This window comes from Zalophus californianus, chromosome 9, assembly GCF_009762305.2.
Source record: "Zalophus californianus isolate mZalCal1 chromosome 9, mZalCal1.pri.v2, whole genome shotgun sequence".
Taxonomy (NCBI): domain Eukaryota; kingdom Metazoa; phylum Chordata; class Mammalia; order Carnivora; family Otariidae; genus Zalophus; species Zalophus californianus.
This window is the reverse complement of record NC_045603.1, coordinates 139,096,541-139,112,576: the sequence shown is the minus strand read 5'-3', so window position 1 is coordinate 139,112,576 and position 16,036 is coordinate 139,096,541. Positions and strand designations below refer to the sequence as shown.

The window sequence follows — 16,036 nt, the reverse complement described above, 5'->3', positions numbered from 1 at the left end:
AGGGAGCCCATCGTGCATGTGACTGTGGGCCTCCAAGTGTTCTGTGGCCCAAACAGGTGAGAGCTACATCGGGCTCGAGTCCAGTGAGCATCAGCCAGAAACCCCCGGGTTCCCGCGGCTGAACGTCACTCCTTTGCCATCGGTTCATTTTTCCTGTGACGCTTTTCCCTTCTGATCCTCCATGTCCCTTCCACCCGATGTGGCCACTGCAGACAGCAGAAGGTGCCATTTGTCCAGGACGCAGGGCCTGGGGGCCGTCCCGCCAGGACCCCGTCCCCTGGGCTCTTTCCTCCCGCTCGCTCGCAAACACGGCGGTTCGGGTGTAGATATGGAGTCAGCATCTGACCGGTCGCCAGGATGCGTGTGGTGTGGCCGCTCCTGTCAACGTGCCCGCTTCACAGGGAGGAGGCTAGGCTGTTCAGCCCCCCAGACGGTGGGGCCGGGGCTGAGATTCAGATGTTGGAGCTCAGAGCTCCCCTCGTCAGCACACCGCCTCCCCGCGCATCGGGGGCATGGCATCTGGGCACGTTCTAGACACGATTATGCCTGGTGTTTCCTCTCCACCTTCCACCCCCCACATCCTGCGCTTGTCTGCTCCTGGTGGAGGCTGGGCGCAGGTGTCGGCTCTGCCTGTGAGTCGCAGGCACTTGGGAAAGTCAGCCTCATCCGGCCCAGGTGAGGAAGCCAGTCGTGCTGGGCACCTCAGCCTCTCTCTGGACACCTCCTTCCCAGACCCCGGCCATTCTGGTCTTTGTCCACCGGCTCCTTGGTCTCGGGGCTGGGAAGCGGGTTGGGAAAAGAGGGGTTTTGCCACATCACTCCCCTGTCTCCTGCCATTTATTATTCTGACTTTTTATTCTTTTTTTTTTTTTATTTTTTGAAAGTCTCTCCATCTCAATAGCAAGACTCTTGGCTGTGTTCATGAAGGGAAGGGATCCCCAAAGCTCTCTGTTGGAATGTGGGAGAAAATATTGAAATTTAAAAGGCTTGAGTGATTAAAAAAATGTTTTTGCAGTTTTTGCAAACACAGGATTTCAGTTAGATGTGCTCTTAGCATGGGCCAGAATTTTTGTTTTCTTTGTTTTGTGGATCTTGGTTTGGAGAGAGAAGGATGGCATGTGCGTGGTCTGTGTGGCCTTCAAAGCAGGTGTAGTTATGACCTCCCTGGATCCCAGCAACATAGAGTAGAAGCTGAAGATTAAAGAGGCTTCCAGGATGTACAGAAATGATGCAGTTAGCTCAGGGCTGTTCTTGCTGCAAAGTCAGCCACAGTCTCCTTGTAGGAGCCCTGTCTTGCAGGAGGAATCCACATGCCCTGAAAGGGGCCCCAGGCCCCCTGTCTCGCCGCTGCGACCCTCAGCACCTGAGCCCCTGAGTACATACGGTATGCACGCGGCACGTGCCTTGTGTAAACGTGTATCCCGCAAGTACATACGGTACGCACGCTGGACATTGCATGTGCCTTGTACAAATGTATAAATGTGTTGTTAAAGGCTTCAGCATCCTCACCAAAGAGAGAAGTTTAGCAGGTTTTTTCCACATGCTATGACAGTGAGGCGACCTGTCGGTCAGTTCTGGGGAAACCAGGAAATGAAGGTTCGGTGGGGCTCCAGGCTGGCTGGTCGTGGCCAGCCCTCTTCCTTCTATAAAATGCTGCCTTTCTCCCCTCATGGGCCACAGGAGGGTGTGTGTGGTCACAAAACCCAGACAAGCAGAGGTGTTGAGAGGCTGCTTGTGTAATCACAACCACCTGGGTGGTTGGAGACCTGCAGAACAATTCCAGGGAGGCAGACAGGCTTCTAGAACCTTCTGGGACAGCAGGTCATCCTGGCATCCATGATGTCTACCTGCCCTGGTGGTGGCAGTGTCTGCCCGGGGCACTGATCTGACCCAGGAGGGTGGCCAGAGAGAGCTGGGCTTCGTTCTGGGGGGACGCCTGGGTGGTGGCCTCTGTGACGCCTGCTTTCAGGAAGTACCACTGCTCTGGATCAAGCAGCAGGTGCTTTTCCTCCCGTTGCTCCCTCCCCTCTTCTAAAAAAAAAATACCTACAGAGCAGCCTTCCACAGCCTTACGGAGCGAGCGGCCACTTAACAATCCGGAAGTCTCCCTTGGGGCCTCCCCTGGTCGTCACCCAGGGTGGCTGAGGGGGAGGGGCTGGCCCCTAGCGAGGCTCCGCCCGCCCTGCGCCCCGAGACCGAGACTGGGATGCTCGATGAGGGAACCTCACACTGGCTCCGTCTGGGGCTCACGTCAGGCCTCTTAGAGTTGAGCATCAGTGACGCCGGGCAGTGAACGCCAAGGAATAAAGGAGTCCATGGCTGCCAGCGCACAGAGGTTCTGCGTGGAACCAGGGCGCCGACATCAGCCCGGGGGTCCTGGCCCGTGTCAGCACCGCATCCTCAGAAGACACGCTCACATGGGAATGAGATTGGACGCTGGCTCCTCGCTGGAGGGGATGGTGGCATCCTGGGGGGAGGGCAGGAGCCCAGCCCGGGGCACAGTGTCCGCACCCATGACACCGGCTCATCAGGCTTCTCTGCACTCTGAGAGGGACGGGGCAGTGTGAGTAAGACGGCAGGTGGCCACAGACAAGCCCTCCGCTCCTCAGTTGCAAGCAGGGCCACCGAGTTTTTAGCAAATAGAGACGTAGGCCATCCAGTCCATTCGAGTTTCGGGTGGACAGCACATACTTTGCTCATGTAAGTGTTGTTGCTGTATTTTCCCTGCCAGCCCCTTGTAAGGAGCCTGCGCATCCAAGCAAACCTCACGTCTCTCTCCGAAGGCCTGGCCTCCCGCTGCAACACCGAGAGTAACTGGTGGTCAGAGGGCGCTGCGCCCTTGCTGGAAACGATCGTCAGAACAGCCCCTTGCAGACGCGAAAACAGAGCTGCAGAGACGTCGGGTAACCACGCAGGGAAAACACCTTTTGCTAAGTCTCTGAAATGTGACACTAAGGACGGGCATGTGTCTCCACCTTTGCCCAAACCGCGGGTGAGTGTCTTCGCTCTCGATGCAGAATTACACACCTCCACGTGTGTTTGCATATCGTGTGCACAGTGCATGTGTCTGGGAGAGAGAGACAGAGAGAGACGTAGAAATCACTGATTCGGCTCTGTGGGTCCAAGAAGTGGGTTCATCTTGACTGGTTGGCTCATCTGATTAAAGCCATTAACAAAAATCGGACGTGATAATGTGTCCGCATTATGACTTTATAATTTCTTAGTGCTGGGACAGGGGGCGGCCTCTGCACGTCCTCCTCAGCGCCTGCCTCTCTGCTGTGGTTCTAAGGTCTCTCCACGTCCTGACTAAAAGCCATCACCGTGTTCAGTTGGAAGGAGACATCCTTGCTCCCCACTGTGGGGACGCTCAGTGATAAGGCGATATCCATATTTATCTGAGATGGTAAAGACCAAGGTTCTTTGTGTATGGACTTTGCATAAACATGTTACATTTTTAATATTTGCATTCCCAAATAAACTGCTAGTACCCCAAATCAAGGACGTGTTCCTGGGCCTTCCCTGCAGCTTGGAGAGGGGAGGATGGGGCTGCCCCGGGCCAACTCAGGTGCCTTTTCTCCGCTGTTTCAGAACGGTCCCTTCCCCCCACAGGGCATTTCTGCAGCAAAACAAAGTTGTTTCTTTGTTCTTGTTAATCTATGAAAAGGCATCCTGTGGAGAAGGCCCTTGGCCTCAGGCCTCATCCTGTGGTCGTGGTCAGGGAAGGGGGCTTGTGTTTCAGGTGCTGATCCAGCTGGACGATGGGTGGCACCGAGTGAGTCTGTTCTTCCGCGGTGGTTACGGAGATGCGTGTTTTCTCTCGGAGCACGGCCCACGTTCACGCGGGCTGGGTCTGAGCAAGGGCTCAGGGAATCACATGTAGGATGCTTCTAGTCATTAACTGAGCAAATTGTGCTGGCTCCTTGTGGGGGGAGATGGGGGAATGGGGACTGAGGGCAGAGTGACAAGAGGCTGAGTTGGTGGGGGCCGTGGGTTAGAGTTAAGTTGGCTTATTCTGACTTGAATGGTAGCGCACAGCATTCTGTTTAAAGTTTGTGGTTCATAGATTGCTGGATCCAGTCCATCTTTGTGACCCACCCCCCCAAAGTTTGTGTGGGACGCTTAACCCCCAAGGTGGTGGTGTCAGGTTCGGGGCGTCTGGGAGGGAGGAGGTCATGAGGGTGGAGCCCCCATGAGGGATTAGTGCCCCCAGGGAGCCCTGTCGACCCTTCCCCACGTGAGGACACAGCGAGACCTGGGAGGAGTCCTCACCAGACACAGGATCTACCAGCACCTTGATCTTGGATTTCCAGCCCCCAGAGCCGCGGGGAGTAATTTGTTGTTTATTAACCACCCCATCTACAGTATTCTGTTGAGCAGCCTGAATGGACTCCCACAGAGATTAACTTTTGTGAGCATCCCAAGATGCTGAATCTCACCCAGATGTTTCCCCACAATTAGGTGGAATCCATTCTCTGCCCCAGCTCTCAATGACCACACCTCTCCAAGTCGGATGCACAGGTATGCACCTGTTCTTTATAACCCAACTGTACCCAGATTAGCACTGCCTTTGAGACCACCTGCCTGGATGATTTCGAGTGGAAGGAGCGCTCTGGTTCCCCTACACACGGCTTTTTGGGGACAGTGGTGACGAGGGAGTGCATCTAGGTGGAGCAGGGGAGGACAAGGGAAGGGAGGTGGGTGCGGACGCCTCTAGGCCCCCCACACCTTCTGGCAATGCCTATGAGGCTCAGGGGACATCCCCAGAGAGCCCCAGGTCAGTGCTTGGCCACCCTCTTTGGCTTGCTGTGTCCGTGGCCAGAGTCATGCTCTGAAGATGGGTCAGGGCCACCTCGGGTCTCTCGCACCAGCAGGTGCCCGGATGTGGTGAGGTCAGACCCTAGTCCCACTCCCCGAGGAGACAACAGGAGAACAGCCGAGGAACTGAAATCCTGTCAGACAGTACGCCACGTGGAGATGAGACAATGTGCCCACATGCAAAAGAAACCAGCCTTTTCCAAGAAAGTGACTTGGAGTCCAGAACTGTCCTTCCTGCTTGTGTGAACCGCAGAGCTCCAGGACTCTGCTCAGATGTCATTCAGGAATTGCCCCAGGCTGGACCCATGGCCGACGGCAGAGTCAGACCTGGCTGTCCCTTCCTGTGTCCCCAGAGCTGCACGGGGAGGACGCCTGGGCATCTGCTGCTGGTTTTGGGTGTTTTTCGGGGAAACCAGCGTGGACAGTGTTAAGCCATTTCCAAGCCAAGTGGATACGATTTCCATAGCTGTTTCTAATTTAAGCCTATTTAAAATTTGAGGGCCCTTCTCTTGCTAATTTATTATGGCAATATTAATTAACGGTTTTGCATTATGGCGGTTAGGACACCACTCCTATTGAGTGAGAGAGATTAGCAGGAGTACGAGATCAGAAAAGCCATCTGTAAAGTGGCCAGGGGCAGCTGGGGGTCACCTTGGGGTTTGGGAGAAGGACGGCGCATTTGTGCAAACATGCTATTAGCATCCCACAGCACAGCTGTGGAGTAGACAGCAACAGTCCCCCCGGCCTCATTCTGCAGCTAATTCTGGGGGCAGATTCCATGAAATGGGGCTGTGCACTGGAGCTCTGATCCAAATTTGCTATTAAAGTTTCCTTTCCGTTGTGTCATAAATTCCCATGGTTTCTCCTCTCCTCAGCGTAGTGACACATGCAGGAGCAGAGCTGGGTGGCGTTACTTTCCCGCAAGGACCCCTGGAGGGCGCGGTCCCAGCAAAGCACCCATGTGAACAGGCTGAAGTTGCTCCCTCTCTTACTCTATGGGAAAGACAAATCTTTGAGACACATCAAAACAAAACAAAACAAAGGGGATCAGTGTGAAATGAATGTGAAAGAGAAGCTCACGCAGTCAGTCATCGTGCTTGTTTTCACCTGAGGGGCTGTTTCCTGAGACCACGCTGACATTACCCACTCTCCTTTTAAGGCCTGCTCCTGTCCACCATGGGAGGCGATGGGAGAGACGCCCTTCTGATGGGATCTAATGCTTTTATGAATTCAACTCTTTTCATGCTAGGGGTGGGAGGTGAAGGCCAAAGAGAGAGAGATTTTGTGATTTTATCTTTTTTTATGATAATGCTTCCAGGGATTGAGCATTTAGAGATCATCCTTGACTTCTGATGGGGTTGGGTCCCGATAAACCTATTGTAAATGGAAAATATCCTTAAGTCAAAAATGCATTTAATACCCCTAACCTTGACTGTCCCAGCATAGGCTCACTGACCTGAAACGTGCTCAGAACATTTACATCAGCCCGCGGTTGGGACAAATCCTCTCCCACGAAGCCTACTTGATAAGCCGGTGTTGATGGTCTCACGCAGCGTATGGAATACGGTGCTCACCGTGAAGAGCAGATGGCGGGTATGGGTGCGGGACTGTTGTCCGTGGATCCGCTGTTACTCCCATGATTGCGGGGCTGACGGGGAGCCGCTCGTGAGGCCACTAGCCCGGGACAAGACCCAAACTCAAAACTCAGAGAATGGCTTCTACTGAATGCGTATCACTTTTGCAGCATCGTAAAGCTTAGACGTTGTCGAGGTGAACTATCTTAAGTTGGGGACCGTCTGTAGATCCTGACACGGTCTCGTTATCATGAGGATCCTGTAAGCTAGAGGAGTCCTGCCCTGAGAAGGTGTACCAAGTGCAGGCCAGGAAAACGGGCCAGCTACCTCTTGGTCTGCGTCGATGATCCTTATCAACTGATATTTGCAGATGCACAGCCTGCGCACTTGTGAGTGTGACCACCCCCTCAGGTCTGTACCTGATAATGAAGTCTTGGTCTCAGCCTTCTGGATAAGAGACCCAAAGCCAGATCTTGGGGAAGTGAAGGAACAAAACTAGCCCAGTTCTGAGAAACGCCCCTGATAAAAGAATTGGTGAAAATCAGATCCTAGAGAAATCAATACCTACGATTTTAATTGTCACTGAGCATATTGTTCTTCAGAACTTCCTCCTTCAAACTAGAAGTGGAAGCAAGTGCATGCAATTTGCCTTCCCTGGTGGGGAGTTACACTCAGCCTGGAGGAGTCGATGTCCCACACCCCCAGCAAGGTTGATACTTGGGTGACCAGCACAGTGCAGTGGCCACTCCGGACAGGCTCCCCGCAGGTCTTCAGCCGCGGGTGCTGGGGAGGTTGCGCTCACCCAGACTTGTCTTCAGGACAGAGCGAGCGTCCGGCGCGCCCTGCCAGGCCCGCGTGGTCCTGCTCTCCAGGCTGAACGGTGCAGGTGAGCTGACCACCTGTGTGGAAGTCAGATCTGCGGGGGTCCCGCTCCACGCCCCAGCACCCCACCGAAGTGGGGCCCACAGTGGCGTTCAATATGCACCCCACATGGCTCTGTGTGCCAGCACGTCTGAATCTTTCCTTCAGCGTGTATCACTTACAGAGGGAGCTTCCAGCAGAGAGCACTCTGGGTTTGTTCACGGCAGGCGGAGCCTTGGGTGAAAGCCTTAGAGACGCTGCTTCTGTGGCCCACCACACTCTTGGTTTGTCACCCGCTCACTAAGGCCACCCTGCATGGGGCGGACCCGGAGTCAGGGCTGGGAACGCTGGAATGCTCAGTCCGGCGGCGAGCAGGACTGCCGTCCTCCGCAGTGGGCCACGGGTCGGGGGCGCCTCCCTTTTCTGGGTGCCTGGCCGCTCTCCTGGTGCAGGTACTGACAGCACAGTGAGGCGACCCCAGGACCACGGGGCGGGCGGTGTCGGGCAGAGCAAGAAAGCACGGCAGGGCTTACAGGGTTTCTTGGGATCTGTCTTTGAATTAAAGATCAGCCCCCGAATCCAGACCGCCTCCAAGACAGGGATTCACATTCAGTCAAGCCCCTGGTGGCGCCGGGTCCTGGGTCCCCTGGCCTGCTCAGCCCCACCCAGCCTGGGGGTGCAGGGGTGAGGCGAGCAGGCAATGAGCCTCCAGGATGGCAGTGCCTTGGCTGTGATGGATGGCCCCAGCCCTCACGCTGATCCGCACCCTCCGTCATCCAGTCAGGGTGGTTAGCGGACTGTCAGAGAGAAATCATTCAGCGGCCGTGGCTCTGAGTGGTGTCCTGCGTCCTGGGGCGAACGGCTGTTACAAAGCCGTGGTGCCGCCTGGTCCCTCTGTCCAAGGGCTCAGGGTTGACAGCATGAAAGGGAAAGGTGTCGCGGCCAGAGCTCCCTGACACCCTCCAACCTTCATTGGGGTGGGGAGAAAGGCCCGGCTGGCGGCGGCCTGCTGTGGGCCGGGGCGAGGGGCCTCCTCGGGGAAGGCTCACCCTGCCCTGGGGAGCACAGTGGCTTCCTCGGGCGCCGTTGGCAGGTTTAAGCCACAGATACCCGAGACACAGAGGTGGGAAGGAACAAAGGCAGACGTGAAACAGAACAGGGGTGCAGGAGGAGAGAGCAGGGCTGCAGCCTCCCCCTCAGAGGTGCCCAGGGACGGGCTCGGGTGCTGAGCTGCTCCACAAATGGTTGGATGGTGGGTCCCTTGAAGGCGGGTTGAAAGGCAAGGCAGGCGGCGATGCGGTCTAGACGCCTCCAACCCGCTCCATAAAATGCTCAACAAATGTCCCAAATGAAAGGAAGGAATCGGGGGCAGAGGCCCAGAGAAATGGGGATTCCTGTCCAGGGGTCTTCCTCCCTCCCCTGACCCCGCAGTGGGGGTGGATCCCTTCTGGCTTTGCAGCCACCATGCTGAGGAGCAAATGAAGGATGGAAGGAACAAGTGAACGAGTGAGTGAAGGAAGGAACGAGTGAATGCCTGCCTGGGTCAAGGCTCCGCTCCGGGCTCTGTCCTGCTGTCTTGGCTCGGATGGCTGTGTGGCGCTGGTGCTCCGCGGGGACGCACAGCCACGGAGGGCTCACTCCCACCCGCCCGTGACACTTCTGTCCTCGGTTGACACTGAAGTGCACAAGAACGCTGGATCTGACCCGGAAGCGGCGCCCACAGATCGTTCTCAGAACGGCGAGAGAAAGGGTGATGTGCACACGTGAGCACTTACAAGACTTGGAAGGATGTTTCAAAATGGCATCAGGATAGTTCCCGCCACATGGACGGCACTACGCAGTCTTCCCCGAACCCATGTGTGAAGCAGACCCGTTGTCGCGATCAGAGAGGCCGTGCCGTGGCTGTGCCGCCGGCTTCCAGCGCCCCTTCCCTCCCTGAGCCCTCTGCTTTGCACTGGCCTAGGCCTCGGACCCCTGCCTCCGTCTGGCCCGGCTGGGGTGCCTAGGCAGCTGTGTGCGCACCTGCCTGCAGTTGGCACCACCGAGATGAGAGAAGCCACAGTCGCGGGGCTCTCTGTGGACCCCCAGCTGGAGATGCCCCCAGACCGCCCCCCGGCACACACTTCACGCATGCTGCTTTCCACCCAGCGGCCGACGGGTCTGGGGAAGAAGCCGGGCTCCCTCCTGCTAGGCCTCTCTCTGCGGACCAGGGCCCCCACTCCTGCCCCTTGCGGGGGGGGGATCGCTGTCACGAGGGCCGGCTCTGCTAACGTGGGGTGTGGACACTCTCTCCTTACACCCACACGACTCACTCTCTCCACACGCCCGAAAACTGCTCCTAATGAGGCTGGGAAAGGGGGCCTTTGGAGGGTGCTGAGCAGAGCCTGGCTTTCTCGGGAGGGGGTTGGGGGCCCTGTGAGCCTGCAGTGCTGGGAGCAGAGGGGCCTGCCGGGTGCCTGCCACCACCCCTGTCCTCCTAGCTTCTGAAGAACACCACCTGCCCCAGCACCTGCGCATCTCACCTGGGGCAGGAGGTAACTCTTACTCCTGCTGGGGGTGTGGCCGGGCAGCCGGATGTTGAAGAGAGCCTGGAGGGCAGCCTGAGCTGCCTGGCCCTTGGCCAGCTTCTTGCTGCGTCCCGAGCCTTCGAACGTCCTGCCGTCCACGCACACGGCCATGACGAAGCTCTTGGTGCGCTGCTTCTCGGCCGGCTCTGCGAGGCACACGTAGCGCAGGCCGGAGCGCAGCTGGTTCAGCACAACCACGGGGTTCCTGTCGCCCGGGGCCGCAGGGCCCGGCCTGGGTCTGTCTGGCCGCGCCGGGCCCACCAGGTCCAGGGGGTGGCAGAGCAGTCGTCCCCTCCGGCAGGCGGAGGGCAACAGCCCGGCATCAGCGGGGCGGCGGCCTGCGTAGGCATCGCCGGGGGCGGCCGGCTCGAACTCCTTGAACAGAGTGCCAGGGAAGTCGGCCTGGTCCGAGGTGAAGTCCGTGGACGGGCTGGCGCTGCTGCCCATGGCCAGGTGGGCCTGGCAGGCGTTGGGGAACTGCACGAAGGACCTCAGGGCCAGCTCGGCTGCCCGCATCTTGGCTTTCTTCTTGGTGGGCCCCGTGCCCTCGAACGTGAGCCCGTTCACCTCCACGGCCACGGCGAAGACGGGGGCGTGCACCGGGCCGGTCTGGGACACCATGCGGTACTGCAGGCCCGGACGCAGGTCGTGGAGCTGTACCAGTGCATTCTTGGGCGCCACAGACCACGAGAGCTTCTTCCAGATGAGCTGCACCTTGCACAGGTGGCCGCCATTGCCCTCCTCCAGGGGCCTCTTCCTCTTCATGCCGGGCGTGCCGCCTCGGGCCCCATCACCAGCGGGCAGGGGCCGGGCCTCCAGGTTGCTCATGTTGCGGTTTTCCTTCACGTCGGCACTGCTGATACCTGCAGGTGAGAAAGACAGCCGTGACCCCGGGCACTGGCAGCTGACGACAGCACCGCTGGGCCGCAGACCCGGGCCTCGGCGCACGCGAGCCCGCCACCAGCATGGCCAGCCAGCCAGGGAGGTAAACTCCGGGTGGGCACCTGCGGGGAGACCTGGGGAGCAGCACCCCAGAAGTGGGGGCCGTTTGCCCGGAGGCAGGAGGACCCGCATTCCCGGGCAGTTCTTGCAGAGATGCATTTCTGAGATGGAGGTGTTGGGGGTGGCGTGTGTGGGGCGCCCGGCCCCCCACGCGTTGCTGCTGTATCCTGCTCTGGGCATGGGCTGTGGTGGGTCGGGGCTGAGGCCAGCCGCCTGCCCTGGGCCTGGGCAACCCTCAGCGTTGCCCCAACCAAACGGACAGGCCCCCAACAGCTGTGGGCAACGCTGAGGTCAGGGAGGCCTTTCCTGCCGAGGCCGGTGGGGGGGGTGAACGGTGGTGTCCTCATACAACGGACTGCTACGTGGTACTGTGTTTAATGAGCTACATCTCTGTGCGTCAACGTGGATGAACCTCAGGAATGTGCTAGATGATGAAAATAATACGTAGACAAGGATATCACTAGTTCAGATTATACGGACACAGACATTACAGACTGTTGGTGTAATCACACGCAGGTGGTAAAGATTCGAGGTATTCCTACTTCCCCCAAGACACAAGGAGGAGATTGCATGCGGCCTCAGGGGGCCACTTCCTTGGTGTCTGTGATGGCTCCTTCCGTCCGTCCTTCCTTCCTTCCTTCCTTGGCAAGAAATGATATGAAGCAAATTTAGCAAAACCATCCTTTGCTAACTGTAGGTGGAGGTTGCATGTAATGATAATTTAACTTCTGTGGTCTGGCCATCTTGGACTGCTCATGGCTGATAACGCTGTTGTTTTTAGGAAATCTCAGGTGTGGATGACTTGGGGACCACGGGAGGAGAGTCCTGATTGCTCTGCAGGTGAATGTGCTTCTGGGGCGCTGACCCCTCAGGTCTCCACTGAAATCCGCCAAGGGTGACAGTGGTTAGCGGTGCAGGTGCCTTTCACGGAGGCTCCCTCAGACCTTCTTATTCCTAAAATCCATCCTGCGTGGGGATCACGGCACCATGCTCTAGAAGAAACAAGGCTCAAAGAGGGAAACGGTTGATCTGGGCTCGTTGGTCGAGATGGCAGTGTCCTGGGAATGTTTGCGGCTGCTGTAAAACTGACTTTACAGACGCAGAATCGTCCCATCAATTTCTTGGCTCCTTCACAGGGACACATGTGCTGGGCTCTGTGAGGCAATGAGGATGCTGAGCGCGCTCGGCCCTTGGTTTGGGCAGATATGGGAGGCGAGGGGGCCGCCTGGGGCCAGGCGGGGCCCATGCAGAAGTCCCCGGCAGTCGGGAGTGAGTTTGTTCTCGTTAAGCACGTGGAAGCTTGGGGCTGATCCCGTGGTTCCTGAACAGACGTCGTGTGGACGCCCCTCAGTCCTGCCCAGAAGCCGGGCAGCGGTGAGCGCAGCAGACTCTGTGACCTTGCCCTCGCGGCGTTGCAGCGGAGAGTATAACGGAGATGTGCAGCGTGCCAGCAAGGAGAGGCGCCCTCTCTGGGGGACGCGCGCCCTAGGGGACGTGTTCTCCATTTGCGAAACCCCAGCCGCTCACTGCAAGCCCATTGGCTCAGTTGGCATTTCCTCCCGCAGTTTGCTTCCATACGGTGTTAGGTTTGCAGAGGTAACTTTGTTCAAAGGCGTGATGCAGAGGGTTTTGTAAGTTAAAGGTGGATGGCATTCATTTGCAGCCTATTTTAGCAGAAATAATTACCTTCCAAATATCAAGCACTTAGTCTCTGCCTCTTTTGTTAAGGATTATGGGTCTTGGGCACAGTAGCAAAGAGCTCTGCCAGGGTGGGGAGAATTTCAGGCCCAGAGACAGTGGCTCAGATTAAACATGCAGCCTCTCAAATTGAACGTGAAGATGAGAAAAGAAAACCCAACCCAGCCAAAAAGCCCCATTCTAGATTGCGTTCAGAACTGCTGGGAGTGCTCCAATTTCTTACTGATTTCGCACAGGGTGGGGATTGGTGAGACTGGTAGCGAGAGGGAAGTGGCCAGCATCTCAGGCCACGAGAAAGGGTTATCTTGGAGGAAGAGCCGTCGCGGGCCAAGCCCTCCTGCCCTGACTCCCAGCGCCCACGGCTGCACTCGGTACCATTGTCCGTGGCACCAGCCGTGGTTATCAGACTGTGGCATGAAGGCCCCTTCCATAATAACCAACAATGAATAATAATTGATGACAAAAAGTGGGTTTCTGGGCCCTATCCCGGATACATGAGCCACAACCTCTGGTTTTGGAAGCACGCAGAGTGGGCATTCGGCCCACATGCTCTGTTTAACTGGCCTGTGGGGTCCGAGCGTGGCCGGCTAAAGCTGCAGGAGGCAGACAGGGCAGCGGTCACCCCACCAGCTTGGGGCTCCAGCACACAAGACGTCAGTGTCCTCCCTGCCTCTCAGATGCGTGTGGCCAGGGGCAAGTCCCTCCACGTGCCCAAACTCCACTTTCTCAAAATGGCAAATGTGGGTTTTAACGGCACTTGCCCTAGGAGATTATTCCGAGCTTGAACTAAAGGGGCATTGGGAAGAGGCTCAGCCCAAACCCAGACATACAAGAAGCACATCTTTTTGAAAACAGCAGGAACGAGAGAGGCAGACACTGCTGAGCTCTTCCTTGATGAGTTTCCCCTGGAATTCGGGGACCCCCAGGAGGCAGGGTAGCGGCGTCCGTCCTGTCACAGGGCACGGGCTCCGGGCTGTCCTGAGGCTGGGTCTGAGCGCATCCCTCTGTCATGAGCCTGTGGGCCCCAGAGTGCAACACAAACACACCGTGGGTCTCTCCCTTCTGGTTGGCGTCATAGCTTCTGAGAGTCAACAGCCGTCCCGTGGGAGAGACGCGCACGGTGACTCCTGGTCCCCAGGGGACGGATGGCGAGGGGACGGGAGGCTGCCTCGCGGAGCGACCCCACCCACGCCGCAGCTCCGGCGCTGCTTAGAGATACATGGGCCGTGTCTGGAAAACCACACGCCACTTTGCCAGGTCTGCCGTGAAAACCCGACCGGTTTGTGGGACTTTTGCCGTAGCGGGTCCCACGGGAATTTCTAATGGGACTCCAGCTCCGACTTCACAAAGTCACATTTCCTTCTTCCCCAGGGAAGGGGGTCCTTCGCAGTCCCCTCCCCTGACCACTTCGTTCTCCACTAGTTAATAGGCTTCCGTCCTCTGTTGTCAGAATGACCCAGAGGTGAGAGTCAGGAGGCCACGCTGCCCAGGACCTGCCCCGCACATACTCCCTTGGGTCTGGGCCCTGAGGCATCCAAGCACACGGGGCTCATTTCCCAGCACAGTCTTCGGCTCCGGGGCCCCGTGGGTCACCCTGAGGTGGGAGGGGGACGCAGATTGTCCTCGTCCAAGGAGAGCAGGGCCTGGTCTGCCCTGGGGGAGTCACCCCTCAGGCATGTGCCGATCTCGAACCCTTTATCCCGTACACGGAGGCAGCCCGATGTGGGCAGCAGGCTCCCAGCGTTCAGGAGTCATCCGGGAGCTCACCTCTGGCACTGACCCAGCAGCCGTGCACTTCTCGCTGGCCTTCTGGGGGGGCCATCCCCATGCCTCACGGGCGGCATGAGCACCAGCTCCTCTGGGGACCGCAGGAAAGCACGCTGATGGCTGAATGGTGCGCACAGAACCCGCCATGCGGGGGCTGCTGTGCGGCTCAGGGGAGACAACCCGTGAAACTTTCCACGTGATCCGTAAACGGTGATCCGTGAGCGCCACGGGCTTCCAGGCTGTGTGCTTCGTGATGACTGATCACGGCCGCCGTGGAGGTGACGGTTGCCCCTGCCTTGAAGGATCTGAGAGAAGATCGGCGGCCCCCACCTGCCCAGACTCTCCCTGGGTCCCGGGGTGCAGGACTTGGCATGAGAATGTTTATTACATGATAAAAATGATTTGTTTCTGAAAAAGTATTTGTTGTGCACTTGGAACAGCTCAAACGGACGGGTCACACTAGGTTATAAGAATTAGTGAGTCCTTTAATTCTACCCTGGAATTCGTTCTCCCAAATAATTGCTTTGCTTGCCAGTCATAACTCAGGGACTCGCAGTCGGTCGGGCTCGGAGCAGCTCTGCGAGAAACTCACCTCCCCATGGGGGGGGCAGACGCTGGCCTCGCTTGTCAGGTCAGTTGCACCTTGAGGTGCCTTTGCGGGTCTGCCTGTCCCCCCACTCTTTCTGTGTCTGCGCGTGTGGGTGCACTCAGCGTGCGGACGTCAGCCTGCGGGTGACTGCTAGGGAGCAGAACTGGGGCTGATGGATCTGGGGGCCTGGCGGCTCCCACCACCCCAGGGAGCCCCCATCCAGGGCTCACATCATGTTGGAGAATTTCTGACTTGGATTCCAGTGCCTTCCTCGGCAAAGTCCAGTCCCGAGGAAAACACATGCAGGTGTTCTGAGCGTCCACGCCAGCCCAGGGCGAATTCCCTCATCCTCACGGCGTCGAACACAAGACACCCTCAGACTGCAGCTTCTGTGACTCAGACAGTCGCACGTGTCCTTCGTTGTGGAAATTAGAAAAAAAGCAGGCAGATGACTTCAAGCTCCATTAGACAGATACCACAGACCGGTGGCCAGCAATTCGGTGACCGCCAGGCACCGAGGAGAGTATCTACGGCAGAGCAACGTGCGGGAGAACATAAAGCAACCGTTCCATTCTGCTCTCTCACACATCGATCCGTCTCCGGAGCCCGTGACTGCGTTCTCCTGTTTGGCAAAAAGTGTCAGCAAAAGTGGTGCTACGTTTAGAGGTCCAATGCATGAAAGAATTGCATTTTAGGAAGAAAGAACTGAATTTTACATTGGTGTGGCTGTGGCTAAAATTTTACTTTCCAGGTGAAATATATCCTCACAGAGTTAAGTCCGGTTAGCAGGCTGCACTTGTGCGTTGACAGCCATCCTTCAAACGTGGGCGGGCCACATGGAGGGTGAGGTTTTGTGGTCTCAGGGCCTTCTGGCTCCTGCAAGCGCAGGCAGCATGTGTGAGCCTGTGTATCATGCGTGTGCCTCACCCCCCTCCGCCGTCCCCTTTCTGGGGCCAGCGTCTGTCTGGTTATTAGGCAGCCAGACTTCTCCAACTAGTCACGTCCGCACCGCATGGCCAACAGTGACGCAGCCGTGGCCTCAGGTGGTAGGGCACCAGGGACCGGCCATCTGATCTGCCCCATTTGCGTCAGATGGGGGCCAACAGGAGCGAGGCCAATGGTCTGGAGTCTCCCTTCACTCCAGAGGGAGGCCCTGGTGCTTG

At 57.6% G+C, this 16,036-nt stretch overlaps 1 protein-coding gene across 1 annotated transcript in view; it reads right to left on the bottom strand.

Moving 5' to 3' along the window:
- Positions 1-16,036, bottom strand: part of ADARB2 (adenosine deaminase RNA specific B2 (inactive)) — a 409,625-nt gene that overhangs the window by 111,298 nt on the left and 282,291 nt on the right. The window contains exon 3 of the mRNA XM_027595682.2: positions 9,773-10,680. Within this exon, the coding sequence (XP_027451483.1) occupies positions 9,773-10,680 (908 nt within the window). The remainder of the gene's footprint in view (positions 1-9,772; positions 10,681-16,036) is intronic.